This window comes from Capricornis sumatraensis, chromosome 8 (assembly GCF_032405125.1).
Source record: "Capricornis sumatraensis isolate serow.1 chromosome 8, serow.2, whole genome shotgun sequence".
NCBI lineage: Eukaryota > Metazoa > Chordata > Mammalia > Artiodactyla > Bovidae > Capricornis > Capricornis sumatraensis.
In genome coordinates, this window is record NC_091076.1 from 80,955,645 (window position 1) to 80,974,465 (window position 18,821).

Sequence of the window (18,821 nt, forward strand, 5' to 3'; positions counted from 1 at the left end):
AAAAACTATCCTATAAACTAAAGTTCTAGACTTTTCTCCCAGGTGCCAGGGAAGGTACTTTTAATAATTCTGTCCTGCTTTTTTCAGTCTGCGCTTCACTCTGTCGGTCAGCAGCATAATCTGTTTTGGTAATACGGATAGACTGTAGCCAGGGTTAATAAGTTTTAAAGGTAAACAAAGAAGTTCCTTCATTGTGATGTTGAAGATTTTGATTTTAATTTACTGACATTTGCAACTCTATAATGCTTACTCAAGTTCTGAAAGAATTTAAGAGAGAAACTGGGAAACTGTCTGCCGTCCGTCATCTGACTGAGAAACGCTTCTCAGGTGGTCTTGGCACCTGCAGACGGATGCCTGTCACATCTGCACTCAGCAAATGATACTGTCTCTTGATCACGTTGAATTCTTGAGCAAGCATGATAATTTAGCATGGGGGCTGCTGGGAGGGCAATTTAAAAAGAAGGAACAAATGAGACATGGCCACGCTCTCGCTGAACTGGATAATGTGACGTTCCATTCAGAATATTGATCGGGTGTAACGATTGGAATCCGTGAATTCGAATAATGATGGAAGAGTAAGTGTTTGTGCTTTCATGTTATTAAAAATTGGCACCCGTTTGAGGACTGATACATGCCATAACTGCACATTTTAAAATGTATTGTTGTTGGCCTCTTTGAAAATACTTAGCTTTTCCTCACACCCGAGAGAGTCTGTTTGCTCTTCATTTCGGCTCACAGACCAGATCGACAAGTACACAGAGGCATTGTGTGATTAAGGATTTAGGTGTGACTTTTCACATGGACAGCTCTATTCCTGATCAAGCGCTGGGTTTAGCTCTGAGATATGGAGATTTAAAGGAACTGTGAGATAGCGGTTCACACTCTTGTGAGTCCTCCTTGATGTCAGGGAAATGAGATGGCCACTTGAAGTAACTCATCTGATGCACTTTGGGAATGTATTGCCACAGGGTCTTTTAGAGGTCAGGAAGGACGTCCTCTGACACTGGCCCTTCGGGCTTGGATCAGCATCCTCTGCAATAACATTTCATGCCCCAATTTGCATGATGGTGGAATAACCACTGGACGAACACATGAGACACACAATCTCCATCCTCTGGGAGGGAAGTAGGTGTCTGCTTAGCTCTCTGGCAGGGCTGGTTGTCATGGGGAAGGAGCCCACGGTTCAGACCAAACAACTGAGGAAGCAGTCAGGGTTAGAGAAATTCAGATCTGGGAGAAACCCCTAGCGGAGTTAGTCCCAGATGATCAGAATCTGATCCAGGCAAATCCAGGGACACCGGAGGGAAGAATCAAGAAGAGCTGTCTGTGGCTAGAGTGGGGAGGGACAGCTAACTAGGATTGCCACCCAAGGGCCGGAGGAGCGACCTCATGCAGGCCTGGACCACTGCTGCCCTGTTGCTAGGTCCAGATTGACTTTTTGAAGGAGCCTGCCCAGTTCTTGTTTGTAGGGAGAGTAGGAAAGAATGAAAATGGAAGGGAGAGGGAATAAAAGAGAGTGAATATGGAAGGCAGTGGGGTTAACAGGGGAGTCAGATTCTCATCTCGGTGGAGAATGGACCTGATCTGACCGTTGGGTGGGGTAGGAAGGTGTAAGGATTGTCATTGTTAAGATGAGCTTTGAGGTTTCTAATTGAGAAGTTATCTGGGTTGATCGGGAAAACAGACCGGCTCTTTGAAATTTGCTGCGTAGGCCACACCGAGTTAGTGATGTGATCGTACATGCATTGAAGGGTTTCAGGTGTCTTCCATTTCTTGGTGATCTGCCTGCCTTGCTCCTTCTGTCCTGGGTTTTTCTCTACTCTTCCAGCTTTCCTGTTGCATTGGTTTAATTGTTGCTGATCCTGAGCTGGTAACCTGATCTTGATTCCTGCATTCTTGCCTCCCCTTGGTATTTGGATCTTGACGCCAGTGTCCCTGACCTAGAATTGAGACTTAGGTTAACCCGATGGCTGCTGGGAAGGGCCAGAGCCTCCAAGTGCGGTGTCAGCCCTGCCCTCCCTGGGCCACGTGATCTGCTCACTTTGCAGGCCTCCTGTGTGGGCGGGCCGCTGTGGGGGGAGGTGGGGGTCTGCAGGGCTGGCTTTCATTTCCCTGCCACCTCGGGTAGTTTTGTTGATTCTCAAGGGCCCATAGTGCTAGTATTTGACTATCCAGATCACCTGTGGGATGCAGAAGCCATGGCTATCTTTTTTTGAATTGAGACTGCATTGCAGTGTCTTAAGCTCTCATTTGGCTAGATCAGGGGGCTTATTAGGAAGACCAAATGAATAGCCTCATATGATTTCATGTTGCTAATGTTGCTTGAGTGTTGTGAATGAAACATGTCAGTGGAGCACTTCCGGGGAGGGCGGGTCCCAAGGAATGGCAGGGCCCGAGTCCCTGGTGCTGTGGGGCTACAGTTCCTCATGTGCAGGTTTCTTGTGCTGTTGCCCCTAGTGTTTTGCTGACTGTGGGTTCTTTCTGTTGACAGAACTGTATGTAAACCCCAGCAAATACAGTAGACAGCATTAGTGCTCTTCTGGGTGTCGCGATGGAGCAGAGTTGTGCTGTGTTTGTGCTCTTCTGGTTGGTGTGTGTTGTGATGCCTGTCCGTATCAGAAGCTCCCGGGGCGACAGCTCTGAGCGACCTTTGTTGTCCAAGTGGTGTGGTTTGGAAATGGTCGCTCTAGGTGAATCTAATCAGCCATTCAGTGTTTCTGAGGACTCTGGATACGTAGTTTCTGAAAGCCTTTGTCTTCACTTGACTGACCCGACTTGTGATGTAGGACTGTATCCCAGCTTGTGTATAATAGTTATTTGGAGAAGCGCCTGTCTCACCACCTCTCTCTCTTAAGTGAGAGGGATGTTTGATACACCTCTGCACATTTTCTGCCATTCTTTGTTGTCTCACAACCATGCCTCTGAAACTACCAGATTTCTCTCTTGTCTCACGGTATTGTCATGGCTCCCAAAGTGGTGATCCGTCATTTATGATCTTCAGGCCCTTACATACTTCAGTGCTGAGGCTAACAGTGTGCTCTTTACATGTGGGTGATGTCATTAGTGAAGGGGAAGATGATACCACACTTGACAAGACATATCAAGCTTGTCCTCAGAGCAGCTCGTCCCATGATGTGGTAGCACGTGTTTTTGGAACAGATCGCACAAGTTGTCTGATGATGCACAGCAGAAATACGTAGAAGGAATTCAGTATCCTCAGTGAGAAGAAGGGGAGGTCCTGCTGTTAATTTGATCAAGATACATTTGAAAGTTCATTAAGCAGATTCTAAGGAGTTGGATGGGCTTCCCCGGTGGCGCTAGTGGAAAAGAACCCCCTTGGCAATGTAGGAGATGTAAGACACCTGTTCAGTTCCTAGGTCGGGGAAGGACTTGGATGGTTTTGCAATTAAGAATTACTATTCTTTCTTCCTGCCTTAGTAAAAGCGTGTGTTTTCATAATTTAAAACAAATGATTTAACACAGTTTGTTATTCTTTGACATTAAAGGCAGTTGTACATTTGTGATCAGCATTACGAATACTTTTTTTTTTTTCCTTTTTTTTTAAATGGTTTGTTTTGGCTAATGTTGCCATCTGCTTTGACCTTATTAGTGACAGTATTGTGAGGTATCAGGAACATTTTTGTGTGTGATCTGTTTAGAAGACTCTAGCAGCGAAGGCTGAGATTCTTGCTGCCTCTGTGGGGCAGAGAATCTTTGTTTTGAAATGAGGAAACTGAGAATGCCTAGGATTTCCTGCAGCTCCAAGGAAGGGGGCAGCCCACTGATGCTCTGCAGTGGTTTCTGGGGTTTCTGCCTTTGCATCTGAAGTGAATGCTAGATGTTGCTGCTGGGAAAGCAGCATATTTCTTTGTAAGGATCCAGTGTTTGTAAGAATCCAGGGGGCCTTGGGGATCTGAATGTGATCCTTGCTCCCCTAGCCCCCACCTCACTAACTGAGGTTGATCTGAAGTCAGCCACTGAGTGGCAGGGGAGTCTCCTTTGTGTTTTATTCTTAGATACTAACCTTAGGAGGAGTGTTTGGCAGGGAAAGCATCATGAACAAGGTTGCATGTCTGGCATAGCAGTGTTGGTGTTTGTGGGAAGTGGACACTTTGAAAATACGTTTATTACAATTACATTGATTAAGAAGTCCTTATCCTCTTTGTTGTTTGATTTTAAATGAAGTGCTGTCAAGCCGTCCCTCTGTCCCTCTTTAGCTTCTGTGGAGAGGAGTCTGCCCGAGACCCCGTGCCTCGTGGCCGTGTGGGGTCTCAGTTCCCCGACCAGGCACTGAACCTGCACACCCTGCGGTGGAAGCGCAGAGCCGTAACCACTAGGCAACCAGGGAAGTCGCGCCTTGTCCACTTTAAGGTTTTGATGTCAGTAAATGAAAATTTCTTGTAACTTGAGGCATTTATCAGCACATTTGATTTCTAAACATTCAGATTATAAGAGAAGTTAGGTAGTATAGTTGGCTTCACCTTTGCTTGCATTTCCAGTGTCCTCGTTAAGGACAGCTTTATAAGGGGAGGGAAGTTTGTTCTCCCTGACATGCTCCACTTACTTATTTCAAATGGGAGAAATCTTTTCCATACACATTGCTTTGATGTTCATTTAGAAAAATTTTCCTGGTAGGGACTTTGATTACTAAGTATTCTGTCACATGACTCGTTGATTATTTAAGTGTTCTCCAATGTGAATCACTTACTGAATTATGAACTAAAGTCATTAATTTGAATCTACTGCTGTTGTAGGAGATGTATGCTTATAATTAATCCCCTCTTTGAGTCCTTTAGGCCTTTTGAATTAGTTTATTTTATTAATTGCTACATATAACAAATGTTGCAGTGCGACCCTAAAGCTTTAGTATAACTGAGAGCTAGCTGCCCTTGGTCAGTTTCAAACAATTGGGATGTAATACCAGTCGCTCCCCTTGCTCTGCGAGTCACTTGGACGAGATGTTCAGAAAGTGTGCAGAGGTGATGACAAGTGTCCAGGAGCAGAATCTGTTTCATGTTTGAGCAGCAGGCCCTCCAGAAGCCACAGGTTCTCTTCTGCACTGGCAGTAGTACTCAGGAATATTTTACAGATGAATAGGTTTTCCTCCCATGCTCACGATCTCAAACTACAGTTTGGTTAGTAATAATCTTGTGTATCAGTCAGATACTGGGGCTTCAGTTAGGCCTGTGGTTCATGTAGTAACATGTATCCTTTCTGCAACAGCAGCAGCATTTTTAGAAATTGATCCTCAGGAGCCAAATATTGATGATAACTACTAAGCTTTATTGTAAATATAGAAAGCCATCTAACCAGTGTATGGAAAGAAAAAACAAACTAGCAAGGAGGGCATGTTTTAAAACAGTGTTTTGTAAGTGTGTGTATTAGTATATTTACACTTGTAAATACAGAAAAGTAGAAAAAAATAGTGAAAGTGAAAAAAAAATCTTTACATCTATTAATAGTGACAGTTCTTTAGTAGATCAAAAACTTTCCCAACCAGAGGGTCGTTTGCTTTTTCTTTCCTATTTGTTTCTAATTATTAGTTCTTTGTCCTTTAAATTTAGAAACATAGGATTGTTAAATGTTTTTAAAAAGAATTACCTTCCCAAATTAGTATTTTCACAGCTACACTTCTAAAGTAAAGTGTAAAGTGTTAGTTGCTCAGTCGTGTCCTGACTCTTTGCGACCCAATGGACTGTAGCCTGCCAGGCTCCTTCGTCCATGGCATTTTCCAGACAAGAATACTGGAGTGGTTGCTATTTCCTTCCGCAGGGGATCTTCCCAATCCAGGGATCGAACCCTGATCTCCTGCATTGCAGGAGACCACCTGAGCTACCAGGAAAGTCACACTTTTAAAAGTTATATTTTTAAAACAGGAGTTAATGTAATTTAAATGTTTATAAAAATTATCAGTATTTTGAACAAATATAAATTACATTTCTGGACTAATTTGACTTTTTAAAAATATCTCTTTTGAGCAGACATTATGCCAATGTTGATATAAAAGCAAGATTATTCTCCAGACTATGAAAATACACAAATGGGGGGGGGGGGGCTGGTTCTTAATTTTTAAAGTACCAGTGTTACTTGTTTTTATTTTTCATTCTTCCTCTTTTTTTCTTATTTATCTGGGCAGGACATTCCGTGTGAGAGTTTAAAATCAGCATATACAAGATGAATTTTAATTCCTAAATTTTATTTGGTGTGAGGTACTGTAGCTAGCAAGCAGGCTATAGATGTAGTTATAAAATCAAATTTGTTTGTATTTGGAATATATGGAGTTCCTCATTTAGTGTGGAAAAATAAAAAGGAGAGACTGACTTCTTTTCCTTATATACCTGCTTACTGTCCTGTCATGTGAAATACATCTTGTATACTCTGTGCCTCTGGCTTCTCTTCTGTAAAATGCACTCAAGAATTATAATTGACGGCCTTCATCCCTTTCAAGAACATGGAGGACACGTGCCTTGAAGTCTTTGGAAGACTAAATGCCACCTTGTGTATTTTTGTATACTAACTTGCCTTGTAAGTATGTGCTGTGTATTGTAAGTGGCGCGGTGTGACATTGTAAACTTTTTTATGAGAACAGCAGCTGTTTGCATGCCTCCACATGAACCTGTAACTTTGTTACTGTTTCACACTTCCTGAAACTGTTTCTTTGCTGTGCATAGTGGGAACTGTCCTCTGAACATCTCCATGTTCAGCACAGATCCTGGGGGGGTGACGGGAGGTGGGGTCCTGGTCTTCTGTGGCTGTCTGCTGGTGTTGTGCAGAGATGTTACTGAGGGGGCGTGGGGATGTGTCCCCCAGGTCTGCACTGTAGGGATGGAGAGGGACTCGTCAGCAGGGGAGCAGACAGACAGCCTTCTGCTTCCTCACTGTCAGGTTTGCGTCCACATGTGTATGTGCCCTGCAGGCTGAGTCATGGGTTGGAGGGTCAGGCAGAACTTTGTTTCTAACATACAGAAAGTGTGGTGAAGGGGGGATGCCAGTATAGGGTTTGGGAGACTCGGGTTGTAGTCTGGGGGCTGGTTCTCATTTTTACCTGTTCTGGGCTGTTTTCCACGTGTGAAGGAGGCGGCGGCTGGGCATAAGGACGCAGGGGGAGCGAAGGGGGCCATTCTTTCACTGAAAGCCTTGCTTGCATACCGTTCTGAAATGGTGACTAACAGCATGTAGAGTCCTCAGAACTCCTGAGGATTGTCTCTGTGAACTGGCTCAAGGCTGGACTTTCTTTGTATTTGCATGTGGGGCTGGTTTTCAGTGCCCCACAACTTGATTGCATTCCTGCCAGCGTGATCAGTGAGCACTTGTGGTTAAAAGCCTGGGTCCCTCAAAGCATTCCGAAGGGCCGTACTGTGCAGGTTTTTTTCTAAGTGCTATTGTGGTTTTCAGTGATAAATTGTTCTTATAAAGTATAAGAAAGATTATAATTTTTATGTGTGGTTCTTTAGTATTTGTGAAGTTTGCTTGGAAATTTTCAATCTTGTAGAAGTGGCTTTTCTCTAGTTTGTAAAGTCATTTTGTGTTTTCGTGATGTCTTTTGTCCTTCTTTTTCAGAGAATCCGGTCGACAGTGGATGAAAAAGAGCAGAAGCAGCTCCTCATGGATTTGGATGTAGTGATGCGGAGCAGTGACTGCCCGTACATTGTTCAGTTCTATGGCGCGCTCTTCCGAGAGGTAGGAACAGGCCGCGTGGGTCTTAGCTGACCAGTGAACAGCTACTTGGAATGAGTAACAGAATGGCAGCATTTGATTCTCATCTTCAGTTAAATGCCTTACATTAGTAATATGTTGATTTCTCAACATTTTAGTATATCACTGTGGTAATTTACTCTTAATTTCTGCTGCTCATGTTCCTTGGATTGGGGGTGAATTTGTCATTTGTGAATGCCGTATTTCCTTCTTCATTTATAAATATTTTCTGTTTTTTAAGAACCTGGCACATCAGCTGGCTTCTAAATATGTTACTGTTTTTAGATCTATCTCTTTTGTCCTTGAGCTCCCTCAGTACCCCCCAATCCCCTTTTTAAACCTTTATTGATTTCCATCATCTGCCTTTAACACAAGCATTTATTCATGTCCACCCACAATCCTGAGTAAAATCCATCAGACATTAACAGCTATGGTAGAAATCCTTTCATTTTATTCCATTTTCTAGATTTTTATGTAGAAACTAGCGCTTCAATTTCTTGGTTTCAGGATCATGTTTCTCTTTTGGCCTCTGCCTATTCTGTGTCCTGATGTGGGTTATCACTTCTGCCTCCAGCTCTCAGCATACTTACTGGCTTCCGGTCACCCCGCTACCTAAAGCAGGAGGTGAGTTAGGTCAGGAAGAAGAGCTGGAGCTATCAGTGAATACATGTGGTGTCCTGGACAGTTGTCACACTCCTGTGATGATCATTTAGGGGAATGGGACTTGAGCATTTTAAATACTCATTCTCAGTTTGAAAATGTTAGGATGAACCAGTACCAGCAGGTTTGTTATGAACTGGTGAGAAAAAAATGTGTCCCACCCCTTCTCCTTTTTGGGACTGGGTCACAGAGAGTATAGTCTTGGTTTTGTTATTGTTATTGACTTAAAAAATACTATGTTGTAAGACTGAACTGAATGTTACACTGAATAGACGTATGTACTAATAGAAACATGAACTCTTAAAATTAGAGAAGACCTTAGAGATTCGACAGTTAATTCTTCGCTAGTCCTGAGGTTTTTATGTCTCTTTCTGTGCTCTTGATAGATGATGATAGGAACTGGTAGCGTTCTCCTTCATGATACTGCCATCCCTTTGTTGAATCACGAGTTAATCACTTCGTGGTTCTAGACTTCCTTAGCTGCTTCTCCTCCTATCCTTGTACTTTTGACTTGAGTGTTCATTTTTATGACCAGGTCTATTGAATTTGTTAATTTTCTTCCCCATTTCACATAGTGTTACATCAGTCACGTCAGCACACACAGTCAAGAGTACAGACACAGAGCTGTACCCTGGACTGAAGCATTATACACTGTCATTCTGTTTGCAAGATGATGAATCTGGAACTTTCTTCATGTTGCACAGGTTATATAAGAGGCAGTGACATTGGCTGAATTTAGTCACCTCCTCCCTTTCTGACCCTACTTCTGTCATATATTTTTCCTTTCCTTCCCTGCATCTCCCCACTCCCCGCAACACACACACACACGTGCTTAGTATAACTACGGAAGTAAAATTGACAGTTGGCTGCGCTGTGGGAGGGTTATCAGCATAATCAGGATAACGAATGTACCCATCTCTCCTCAGCTTCCTTGTGCCCCATAAGTACTATACACTCCTCTCTACTGCGTTGTCCTCAGGCAACCGCAGGTCTGTTTTCTGCCGTGTGAATTAATTTGCATTTTCTACGGTTTTATGTAAATGGAACCATACAGCATCTACCACTCATTTGTTTGTTGTCTTTCACTCAGCATAATTACTAATATTTTGCAGTTCAGTTTCTTTCAAAGAATTCTATTCAGGTTATCTGTTTCTCCTTGAGTGACCCTTGGTTGTTTGATTATATTTTCAGAAATCTGTGCCTTTTATCTAACCTGTCAAGTTAGTTGGTATAAAGTTATTCATAACAGCTCTATACTATCATTGTAACAGCTGTGGAATCTTTAGTGATGTTACCTCCCTCTCTCTCTCACACTCCTGATGACTTGTATCTAATTTATTTTTTCCTGATTAACCTGGTGAGACATTTTGCCTCATTTATTAGATGTATTCCCAGCTGTTTTTTCCTTTCCAAATGAGTGGTGTCTTTTTAAACATTTCATTTTCTAGGTGCTTGCTTCCATTTGGTATATAAAAATTATGTTATTGGTTTTGTCTGGATATAGTCTCTGAAACCCTTCTCTTGATCTTAGTAGCTAAATTTCGCTAACCTCCACCTTCCGGTTCAATAAATCCACATTCAGTAATTTTTATTTTTGTGTTTCAATTGTATGGTAATCCTGTGTTTTGCTTGAACATGGAAGTAATGTTGCTGTCAGTGCCTTTTGAGGCACCTCTGACTATTCCTCTTTTTTTTTTGTAAACACAGCTCATTGCTGCTGTCCCCAGTTATGGCTCAAAGGAACTGCCAGGAGAAAAACATTTCCATTAGTTATGTGCCTTAGAAACTACGAGGATTTCTCCCTCATTCCATGATCACTCTTTGTCTTTTGGTTGCTTTCATATTTTCCATCCTTTCCCCCTTTCCCCTCATTTTCTTAACTCTTGTTTTTAGCCCCTGCTGGGCACTTTACTTTGTGCTTTACATGAGTTAACTCATTTGATCTTCATCAGAGTCCACTGAGGATGGGGCTATCCCATTTCATAGATGTGGAGTTGACGGGGCCCAAGCTGATGCGATTCATAGGGTCGCAAAGAGTCTGGACACGACTGAGCAACTGAACTGAACTGAAAGCTGATGCAAGTAGAAAGTGGGAGAGCCTGAATGAGTACATCAGGCCTTCACACTCTTAACAGTGATTTTCCCACTTTACTCTGTTACTGCAGTTAAGCTCCCTCCTCACTGTTTTTGTAAGTAGGTGGGTTAAATGTACTTTTTCTCTAATTAAGAAATTCTAGTAAATCTGTTGAAATGGTGTCTTTAGATTAAAAATAAATTCAGGTATGTGTGTTAGGTTAATAGTGTTAGTCTCTTGTGAAGGCTAAGAGCACTGAAAAGAGAAAGAGACCTAAAGAGGAAAGTTTGGAATAACTATAAGTGCAGGTTCCCTGTGTCAGATCTGCTTTACAAGCCATCATTCTGCAGAGGTGTGGAGCTATGTGACTATGGTAGCAGCCGGTTCTGCTTTAAGAGTGAGGTTATTCATCTCAGCAGTCATGACCGCATGTGCACTCTCTGCATGTAAATGAGGTATCCCGCACTGTAGGTGTTGTTAGGAGAGCGGAGTTAAGTCAACTGGATTCTGTCTACAGCTCTGTCACTGATTAGCGGTGTCATTCCGAACAAGCCGCTTTACTTCAGCAGGCATTGATCTCTCAGATAATCCGGGCCGAGTGTTGGGGTGGGAGGTCCGTACGAGAAAAATCTCTGAGGATACATCTGGATCCAAAAATCAGTAACCACACGCAGAATTTTGTACAGGTAATTTTTGTCATCATCCATATCTCTTTCCATTCTCTGGGTGCTGAGTAGCCCTTGTTTACATGTGCACGCAGCGGACAGCGCTGTGAACGTGGCGTTTGCTTGCAGTCGTGTTTTCTCATGCGTGCCTGGTGAGCTGTACGGTTTTCAAAATAATTGTGTCTAATCCTTTTATTAGTGTACTTTTTCTTGTGAGATCATTCAGAGGTTTCTAGTTTGTTTTTGTTTCTTTTTTCCTTTTGTAATTTGTGAACTATTTAAGTTAGATCTCTAGTCAGGGAGGGAGCCTATCAAAGAGTATAGGCACTTTTATTTCTCTTGTTTTATTGTCACATTGCATTCAGGCTGGTTTAAAACACCCTACAGTGCTGCCAGTAGGTTTTGAATGGTTTGGTTTGAGTATAGCCAGCATTTGTTCATTTAAGGAGTATTTACTGAGCCCTTGTCCTGGTGGAGTGTGTGTTCCAGTAGGAAAGATGAGTGAAAAACATAAGCTGAGAAGAATGGTATTTTATATTAGAAGATGGGGAGCACTCTACGAGTAGAGCAGGTAATGGGATGTGAAGAGGATGACTTGCCCTGGGAATCAGGCATTTTCAGCGTTGGCCACTGAGAAGGTAGCGTTTGAGCAAGGACTTTAGGCATTGGGTTTGCTTTATGTATATTTTTCTTTCTTTTTTATGAATTTGAGAAGCTGATATAATATCTCAAGATTACTGTAATCTGTTTACTTTCTTAGTGAGAACAGTCTCCCACATATTTTCTATTTTTATATTTAATTTGGCAAAGTTTGAAAATTTCATGAAAATCCAAAGGTTTTCTATGTAAGACTGTGCCTGTCCTTAAAATTAAGAGTGGAGATAATTGGGCAACTAAATTTGTGTTTGAACATAAGAATATTCAGTCCAGGGCTTTAATAAGGAACAAAAATTACCACTCATTTAAAGTTTAAAAAAAAAATTCTTCTCCCATTGTATTTCTGTTTTAAGTGAAGGAAAGTTGTGCTTAATGTTAAGCTGTGTAAGAGTGACTTGTGTCTGTTATTTTGTAGGGTGACTGTTGGATCTGCATGGAACTCATGTCTACCTCGTTTGATAAGTTTTACAAATATGTATATAGTGTATTAGATGATGTTATTCCAGAAGAAATTTTAGGCAAAATCACTTTAGCAGTAAGTACTTGCTTTTCAAATTGTTTGGGCTATGTATACATGCATAAAGATGTTGCTGGAGTTCTGAATGTCCTTCACAGAATGGTATTGACCTTCCTGGAAAATCATTTGTAATAGGAAAAGAGACAAAATCTCTTCTGCGGGGTCATTAACAAAATAAGTCATAAGAACAATTTTCAAAGTACCAATCTAGAGATACTTTTCATTGTTGAAAAGTACATGTTGAAATCATACATTTCAATAGTAAATACTGCAGTGTTCTTGTCATTAAAATCATAGTGAGCCATAATAGATTGTGCTGTAAATAAGGCAAGAAAAAAGCAATTTTCTGTTCCTCTTTCCCTTGTTTCTTTAACTATTTTTAAATAGGTTATATTATTACAGTTCCCCTTAAATTAATTAGAATTGCAGCAGTTTCCTTGAAGTTCTTTAAGTGAAACTCTTAACCCAAGTCTGTTTTCTTTTAAGATTTGGGCTGTTCTGTCTAAACTAAAATTGTTGACCAGCAATTTCAGTAACCAACATTACTACTAATTTGATAAAATAACTTCTTACCATAGTTGAAAAAAAGAAACAAAGTACTGTTTAGCTTATGTATTTATAGTTTTGAAAGTGAATTCACAATCATTTTCTTTCTTGTTCTTTTAGCTAACAAAGGTCATTCACAATTTTTTCATAAAAAGTAACACATTATTTTTAATAGGGTATAATTAATAAGATTTCTTAGAAACCCCTGAGAATCTGAATTAATGGTGACCTGGGTTAGTGGATGTGTAAACTAAACTTCATAGGAAACTGTAAGCTAGGTATTCTGGCTTCCTGTAATTTCCTCTTTCTTCCTTGCCTCCTCCACATCCAGTATGATCTGCTGTTAATTGTCAGTTTATTTGCTTAATCATTAAAGGTTAATGTTGCAATATATAGATAGTCTCTGAACTGTTTTTTAGTTTTAAGAGATGTGTGTATATAATTGGGCTTTAAAAAGTCATATTAAATCTAGTTATTATAATATTAAGATTCATAGATCTCATGTTAATATTTTAATTTATTTATCAATTAATGCTTAATTTAAATGTTTTATGAGCTAAATGTTAAGATATATACCCTTTCATATAATTTTATAAAAAGCTGTCTAGTTTAAACAGCCTTATACTAGAAACTTGTTCATTATTCATACAGGTATATGAAGTTTTATGTTGTTCAATTTAGTCATCTCTCCAATATACCAAACCAAGCTTATTTTGGAGCTTGTTGCTATTCATAATTATTATAATACAATAACAGTAGAATAATAATAGCTTATGGTTATTGAGTGTTTATTTGTGTCAGGCCAAGATCTCATGACATTTTATGTTCATAGCAACTCTCAGTGGTAAATAGTGTAACCCCCTTTTTGCAGATGACAGGTCTAAAGCGTGAAGAGTTTAAGTACTTAATTTGCTGTGAAATTCATACATTTGTAAGTGTAAATGATTTTAAGTTCAGGCAGCCAGACCCTAGAATCCAGCTGTTAAGCACTCTATAACAGGATGATCTAGAAACTGGAAAACATAAAATGATTTTATCCTATATTACAATATATGTAGTATGTACTAATAAATCATTTATTACGTATTTGCCTGTGTTTCTAGACCTGGTGATCATCTTTTATGTTAAGCACAACATTCAGAATTACTTTGTGTTAAATCCCTCCTTGGTAATTAAAAACCCCTTGAACAAGCCCAGCTGTGTGAAACATTTGAGCTTGTGCTTCGCTCTTCTAATACTTGATGGCTTGATGGCAGTGGAGACTTGACCTTCCTAATGGTTGGCCAGTTTGTCACTTCTCCTTTAGTTTGAGACTGTAGAAATTTTAATTCAAGTCTGTTTCCTCTAATCCTTGAGAAATCTTTGATTTCCTGATCATGAGCAGTGATCAAACAGTAGGATAAATTCTGGCTCTGCAAACATAATTTTGCAGGCTCCACATCCAGTGAGGGTGAGTGAGTGTGAGAAACTGAGAATTTGGAAAAACGTGCTAAACAGGAACCATGACTATAGGATCCTTCTGTATTAAATATATTAATATCTATTCTTGAAAAGTTCGATGGTATGAGAAAGATTTTACAGCTTTTTAATGACTCATTTGAAAGTTGGTAAGTTACCTGTTTTTTAGCTGTCAGAGAAGAGTATATAAAGACAGCTAAGTTTTCACATCTAAACTCATAATTTAGCATCTTCGGTTAACATAGAACAGAATATCGAAATACTCAGTTTAAAAGAATGCCAAGACCTACCTGAGCTGTAACTTTATGATCCACTGCTATACTGTTTGATTAGAAGGAAGCTGATTGCTTGTCCTGTCTTTCTCTGTTTTTTCTCCCTAGACTGTGAAAGCACTAAACCACTTAAAAGAAAACTTGAAAATCATTCACAGAGGTGGGTATGACTGTAGCAGCCTTTCTACCAACTAGGGTCAGTTAGCTTTTTTGCTGTGATTTAGAGTGCTCTTGACTACAAGTAACAGAAAAGCTTGTTAACTGGCTTAAAGTTCAAAGAACTCCTTATCTGTCATAGTGAGTCCAAAGGAAGGGTGGCTGCAAGCACAGAGTGGTTAGGCTGCAGCTCTCTTCGTTTGGCTCTGCTCTCCGTAACGCGTCAGCTCCATTCTCAGGGGAGTAACAGCTGAAGCAGGTCCTGTGTCAAATCTGGACGTGGTGGCTCCTTGAAGAAGAAGCTTTCTCTCCTCGTGTGGCTGTCTTAGGAGCAGAGAAATCTTCCTTATGTGTCTCTGGTATCTTCTCTTGTCCCATTCACCAGAGTTGCCTCATGCCCTCACCTAAATGAGTCCCTGGTGAGAAGCATTAGTCTACCCTGATAAGCTCAGGCCAGTCAGGACCCAGTGCTTGGAGGTATGGGTGGAGCTACACCGAGGAGGCTGGAGATCTCAGTAAAGCCGAAGTCCCCGTAGTAGGGACGGCCTGGTTAGGAGCGGATGCTTGATAGGCAGTCAGCCGTGTCAGTGGTAGTGAGTGCTCTTCTCTGGAGTTTTTCGTAGATCAGCTTCTGAGTTATAGGCAGATTCTTTTGTACCCTGTATTTATTTTTATCCTTACTTTTTATTCATAGAGCCATGACAGTGACAATGAAATGGATTGAAAGATTGAGAAAGGTACAGAGAATTAGTGAGCAAGGGCGAGAATTGGCCAACTAGCTGGTTTGCACCGACTGGCTCAGAGGTTAAAGTGTCTGCCTCCAATGCAGGAGACCTGGGTTCGATCCCTGGGTCGGGAAGATCCCCTGGAGAAGGAAATGGCAATCCACTCCAGTATTCTTGCCTGGAGAATCCCATGGACGGAGAAGCCTAGTAGGTTATAGTCCACAGGGTCGCAAAGAGTCGGACACGACTGAGCGACTTCACCTCACCTCACCTCACCTCAGTGAGGAGCAGGTGGTAACCTAGGGGCCATTGTGGCCAAATTGTGTAAAATCTGGTGAAGCAAATGAAAAGGACTTACCTTTCCCATGTGCGCGGAAAAGTGCACTCACTCTAATAGGTATTTTCCTTTCCACAACCCTGTAAGTTAGGAATTGTTGCTTATATTTTGTAGACGAGAGGATCATGGGTGCTAAGTGAGAGTTCAAAAGCTTGCTCTAGGTAGAGTTTTGAATATCAGACCTAGGGCTCACACCTTTGCTTTTCTGACCAGAGCTTGTGGTCTGATGAATGTACTGGGTTGGATACTCTTCTTAGTTAGATAAAGCTCTGCTTAAACAAAATTGTGGGTTTAAAATTTGTGTACTTTGCATTTAGTTGTATCATCTTTGACATGTATTTTAAAGTAGCTTGGGCTTCCCTGGTAGCTCAGATGGTAAAGAATCCGCCTGCAATGCAGGAGACCCGGGTTTGATCCCTGGGTTGAGAAGATTCCCTGGAGAAGGGAACGGCTACCCACTCCAGTATTCTGGCCTGGAGAATTCCATGGACTGTATAGTCCTGGGGCTCACAAAGAGTCGGACATGACTGTGCAACTTTCACTCACTCACACTTATAAAGTAGCTTAGTATACTCTTACAGATTAAATTCATTGTGCATGTTATGACTGTTCAGTAATGAATCTGAAACAAGTAAATGAATATGTCTCTTGATGAGAACAAAGAAGACTTTATAGAATGCCTAAATTTAATATAAGGCATTTTTTTATAATGCATTTTTAAGCATTCAGAAGATTTTATCATCTTCTTATCTATCTAAATTTTACAGACTCAATCACTTATGTTTCCTAACATTTTTCCAACATTTTTCCTTGGACTTCTTTAGAAGTCTTCTTTAGAATTTGATTAATTACTTGAACGTTGAATGACATCTGTGTCTTGCAGATATCAAACCTTCCAATATTCTTCTGGATAGAAGTGGAAATATTAAACTCTGTGACTTTGGCATCAGTGGACAGCTTGTGGACTCGATCGCCAAGACGAGAGATGCTGGCTGCAGGCCCTACATGGCAGTAAGTGCGAGTCCAAGCCTTCTTGCCTGACAGTCATTGCACAGAGAGCCTGTGCCCTTTGGTGCTGTGCTTCCAAGGAGTCCGCTTTAGTCGCGCAGTTCCACTACACTAGAGTGTTTGCCTCTTCCATGAAGACCAGACTCGGTTCCAGCTTTGCTACGAAACTTGTCAGAATTACCCCAGTGAACTCCTGCTTCGTGGTCTTATTCTGTTCCTCTTGCCTGGCGCTTAGCATATATGGTCTTTTCTGATTATTGTTTTTTCATTATATTCTAGTTAGTTCTCAAAAGACCTCTTTGTGTTTCTAGACCAGCCCTCCCCCCATGTTGTCTTGACTGTAGGAGGTGATACTGTAGTAGACACGTGGATAATGTAAGTGGTGCTATTTCCAGTTAGAGGAGAATGGGAATACAGGTTCCTCCCAGAACTCAGTATGTCTCATAGAGTCTTTAGGGGTGGAGGAAGCTCACTGACACATACAAGGGTGAAGGCCTCAGGTGTTTCCCAACCTGGAGCATCACAGTACCTGCTGATACATAGGGAAGCTGCTTACACTGATAGGTTTATTTTATAACTAGCTAAAATACTCATACCTTTTTTCTTAAGAGGTTTCAGATGGTACTCAAGATGCCATTCTGTAATAGTTTTTGCCTTTGCCTTCTTCATATTTATTGATCTTTTTCATATCTATCCATCTACCTACCTATAATCATATATATGTATATATATATATATTTATTTTTCTTGTGTTTATTTTTCTTGCTTTGCCTAGAATTAGATCATTGTTGATTGACAGTGGTGATAGTAGGATTCATCTGTTGCTTGACTTGAAGGCAAATGTCTTTTTCTGGTTTACTAAGTATATGTGTCTTTCTGTGAGTGAGAGTATGTGTGTGTGTGTGTATGAGAGAGAGAGAGAGAGAAGATTGAATCAGGAAGGGCTATTAAATTTCATTAAATGCCTTTTTGGCATCATTCAGTATATGATGAAATGTTTTGGTGTAGCTGTTGACATGACACATCATAGTAACATATATTTCCAGTGGTGAACCGTGCTGGCAGTCCAGAGGTAGTCGCTTTATGGTTCATAGTTGATATGCTTACTATGTTTTTACATGTGCCATGTTAATACTTATGATTGCTACACAAAAATGTTTGAGATTGGTTTATAGTATACATTGTAAAGGTGTTAGATGGGTTATGCTAGTTTTAAAAATCAAATTAGGAAAATTCTTTTCTCTTTATTCATATATTAAAGTATTGATCATCTAGTGATCAGAGATACAATTTTGAGCTCAGAAAATTTTCCCCAGAGCTCAGAACCATTGTGCTAGTGTAGTTTTCTGTTCTTTGAGGCTGAAGTCCATCTTGGCCAGGTGTCTTTGGGGAAAGACACATAATTATATGAAAACTGAAGTTTTACTGTTTCCTTAGCATCACACATACATGTAGGTGCGTGTGCATGTGGATGCATATGCGTACTTTCCTTTTCTTATTGTTTTAAGTCTCAGAGCTGTTTACTGAAGTGTTTCAAAGTACCAAGTATCTGGTAGTTTTAGAGTCTGTCCAGTCTCTTTAAATACTCCTCCCTTCAAAAGGCGGTGCCTCAGTGCAGCGCTGAGTGTGGACTGAACTCAGTGGCTCACTTCTCATGAACCGCGTGTGGCAGCAATGAACACATCCCTCTGAGGACAGGTCATAAAGAGGCAGGGGGCTGCTTTTCTCTTTTCCTTCTTGGATAGCTGCTTGGGGGAAGCCCAGCTGCCATGTTGTAAAGACTTTAAACAAGCAGCATTACAGAGACACTCATGTGCTGAGGATCAGGGACTCCCCGCAGTAACTGTGTGAGCTTAGTGATGCGTCTTCCAGCCCCCGGGAGGCCGACAGTCCTGGCTGACTGCTTGACTGAAGCCTCAAGAGAGACCCTGAGTCAGAACCCCCATCACAAATACCCGCTGATGCCTGACTCACAGAAACCTGAAATAATAAATGTCTGTTGGTTTCAACTGTTAGTTTTTAGGTGCTTTGTTACACAAATAGCTAACTAG

At 40.9% G+C, this 18,821-nt stretch overlaps 1 protein-coding gene across 1 annotated transcript in view; it reads left to right on the forward strand.

Annotated features, from left to right (window-relative positions):
- Positions 1 to 18,821, forward strand: part of MAP2K4 (mitogen-activated protein kinase kinase 4) — a 77,757-nt gene that overhangs the window by 49,351 nt on the left and 9,585 nt on the right. Inside the window, exons 5-8 of the mRNA XM_068976847.1 lie at positions 7,561 to 7,680; positions 12,167 to 12,286; positions 14,653 to 14,704; positions 16,646 to 16,773. Of these exons, the coding sequence (XP_068832948.1) occupies positions 7,561 to 7,680; positions 12,167 to 12,286; positions 14,653 to 14,704; positions 16,646 to 16,773 (420 nt within the window). The remainder of the gene's footprint in view (positions 1 to 7,560; positions 7,681 to 12,166; positions 12,287 to 14,652; positions 14,705 to 16,645; positions 16,774 to 18,821) is intronic.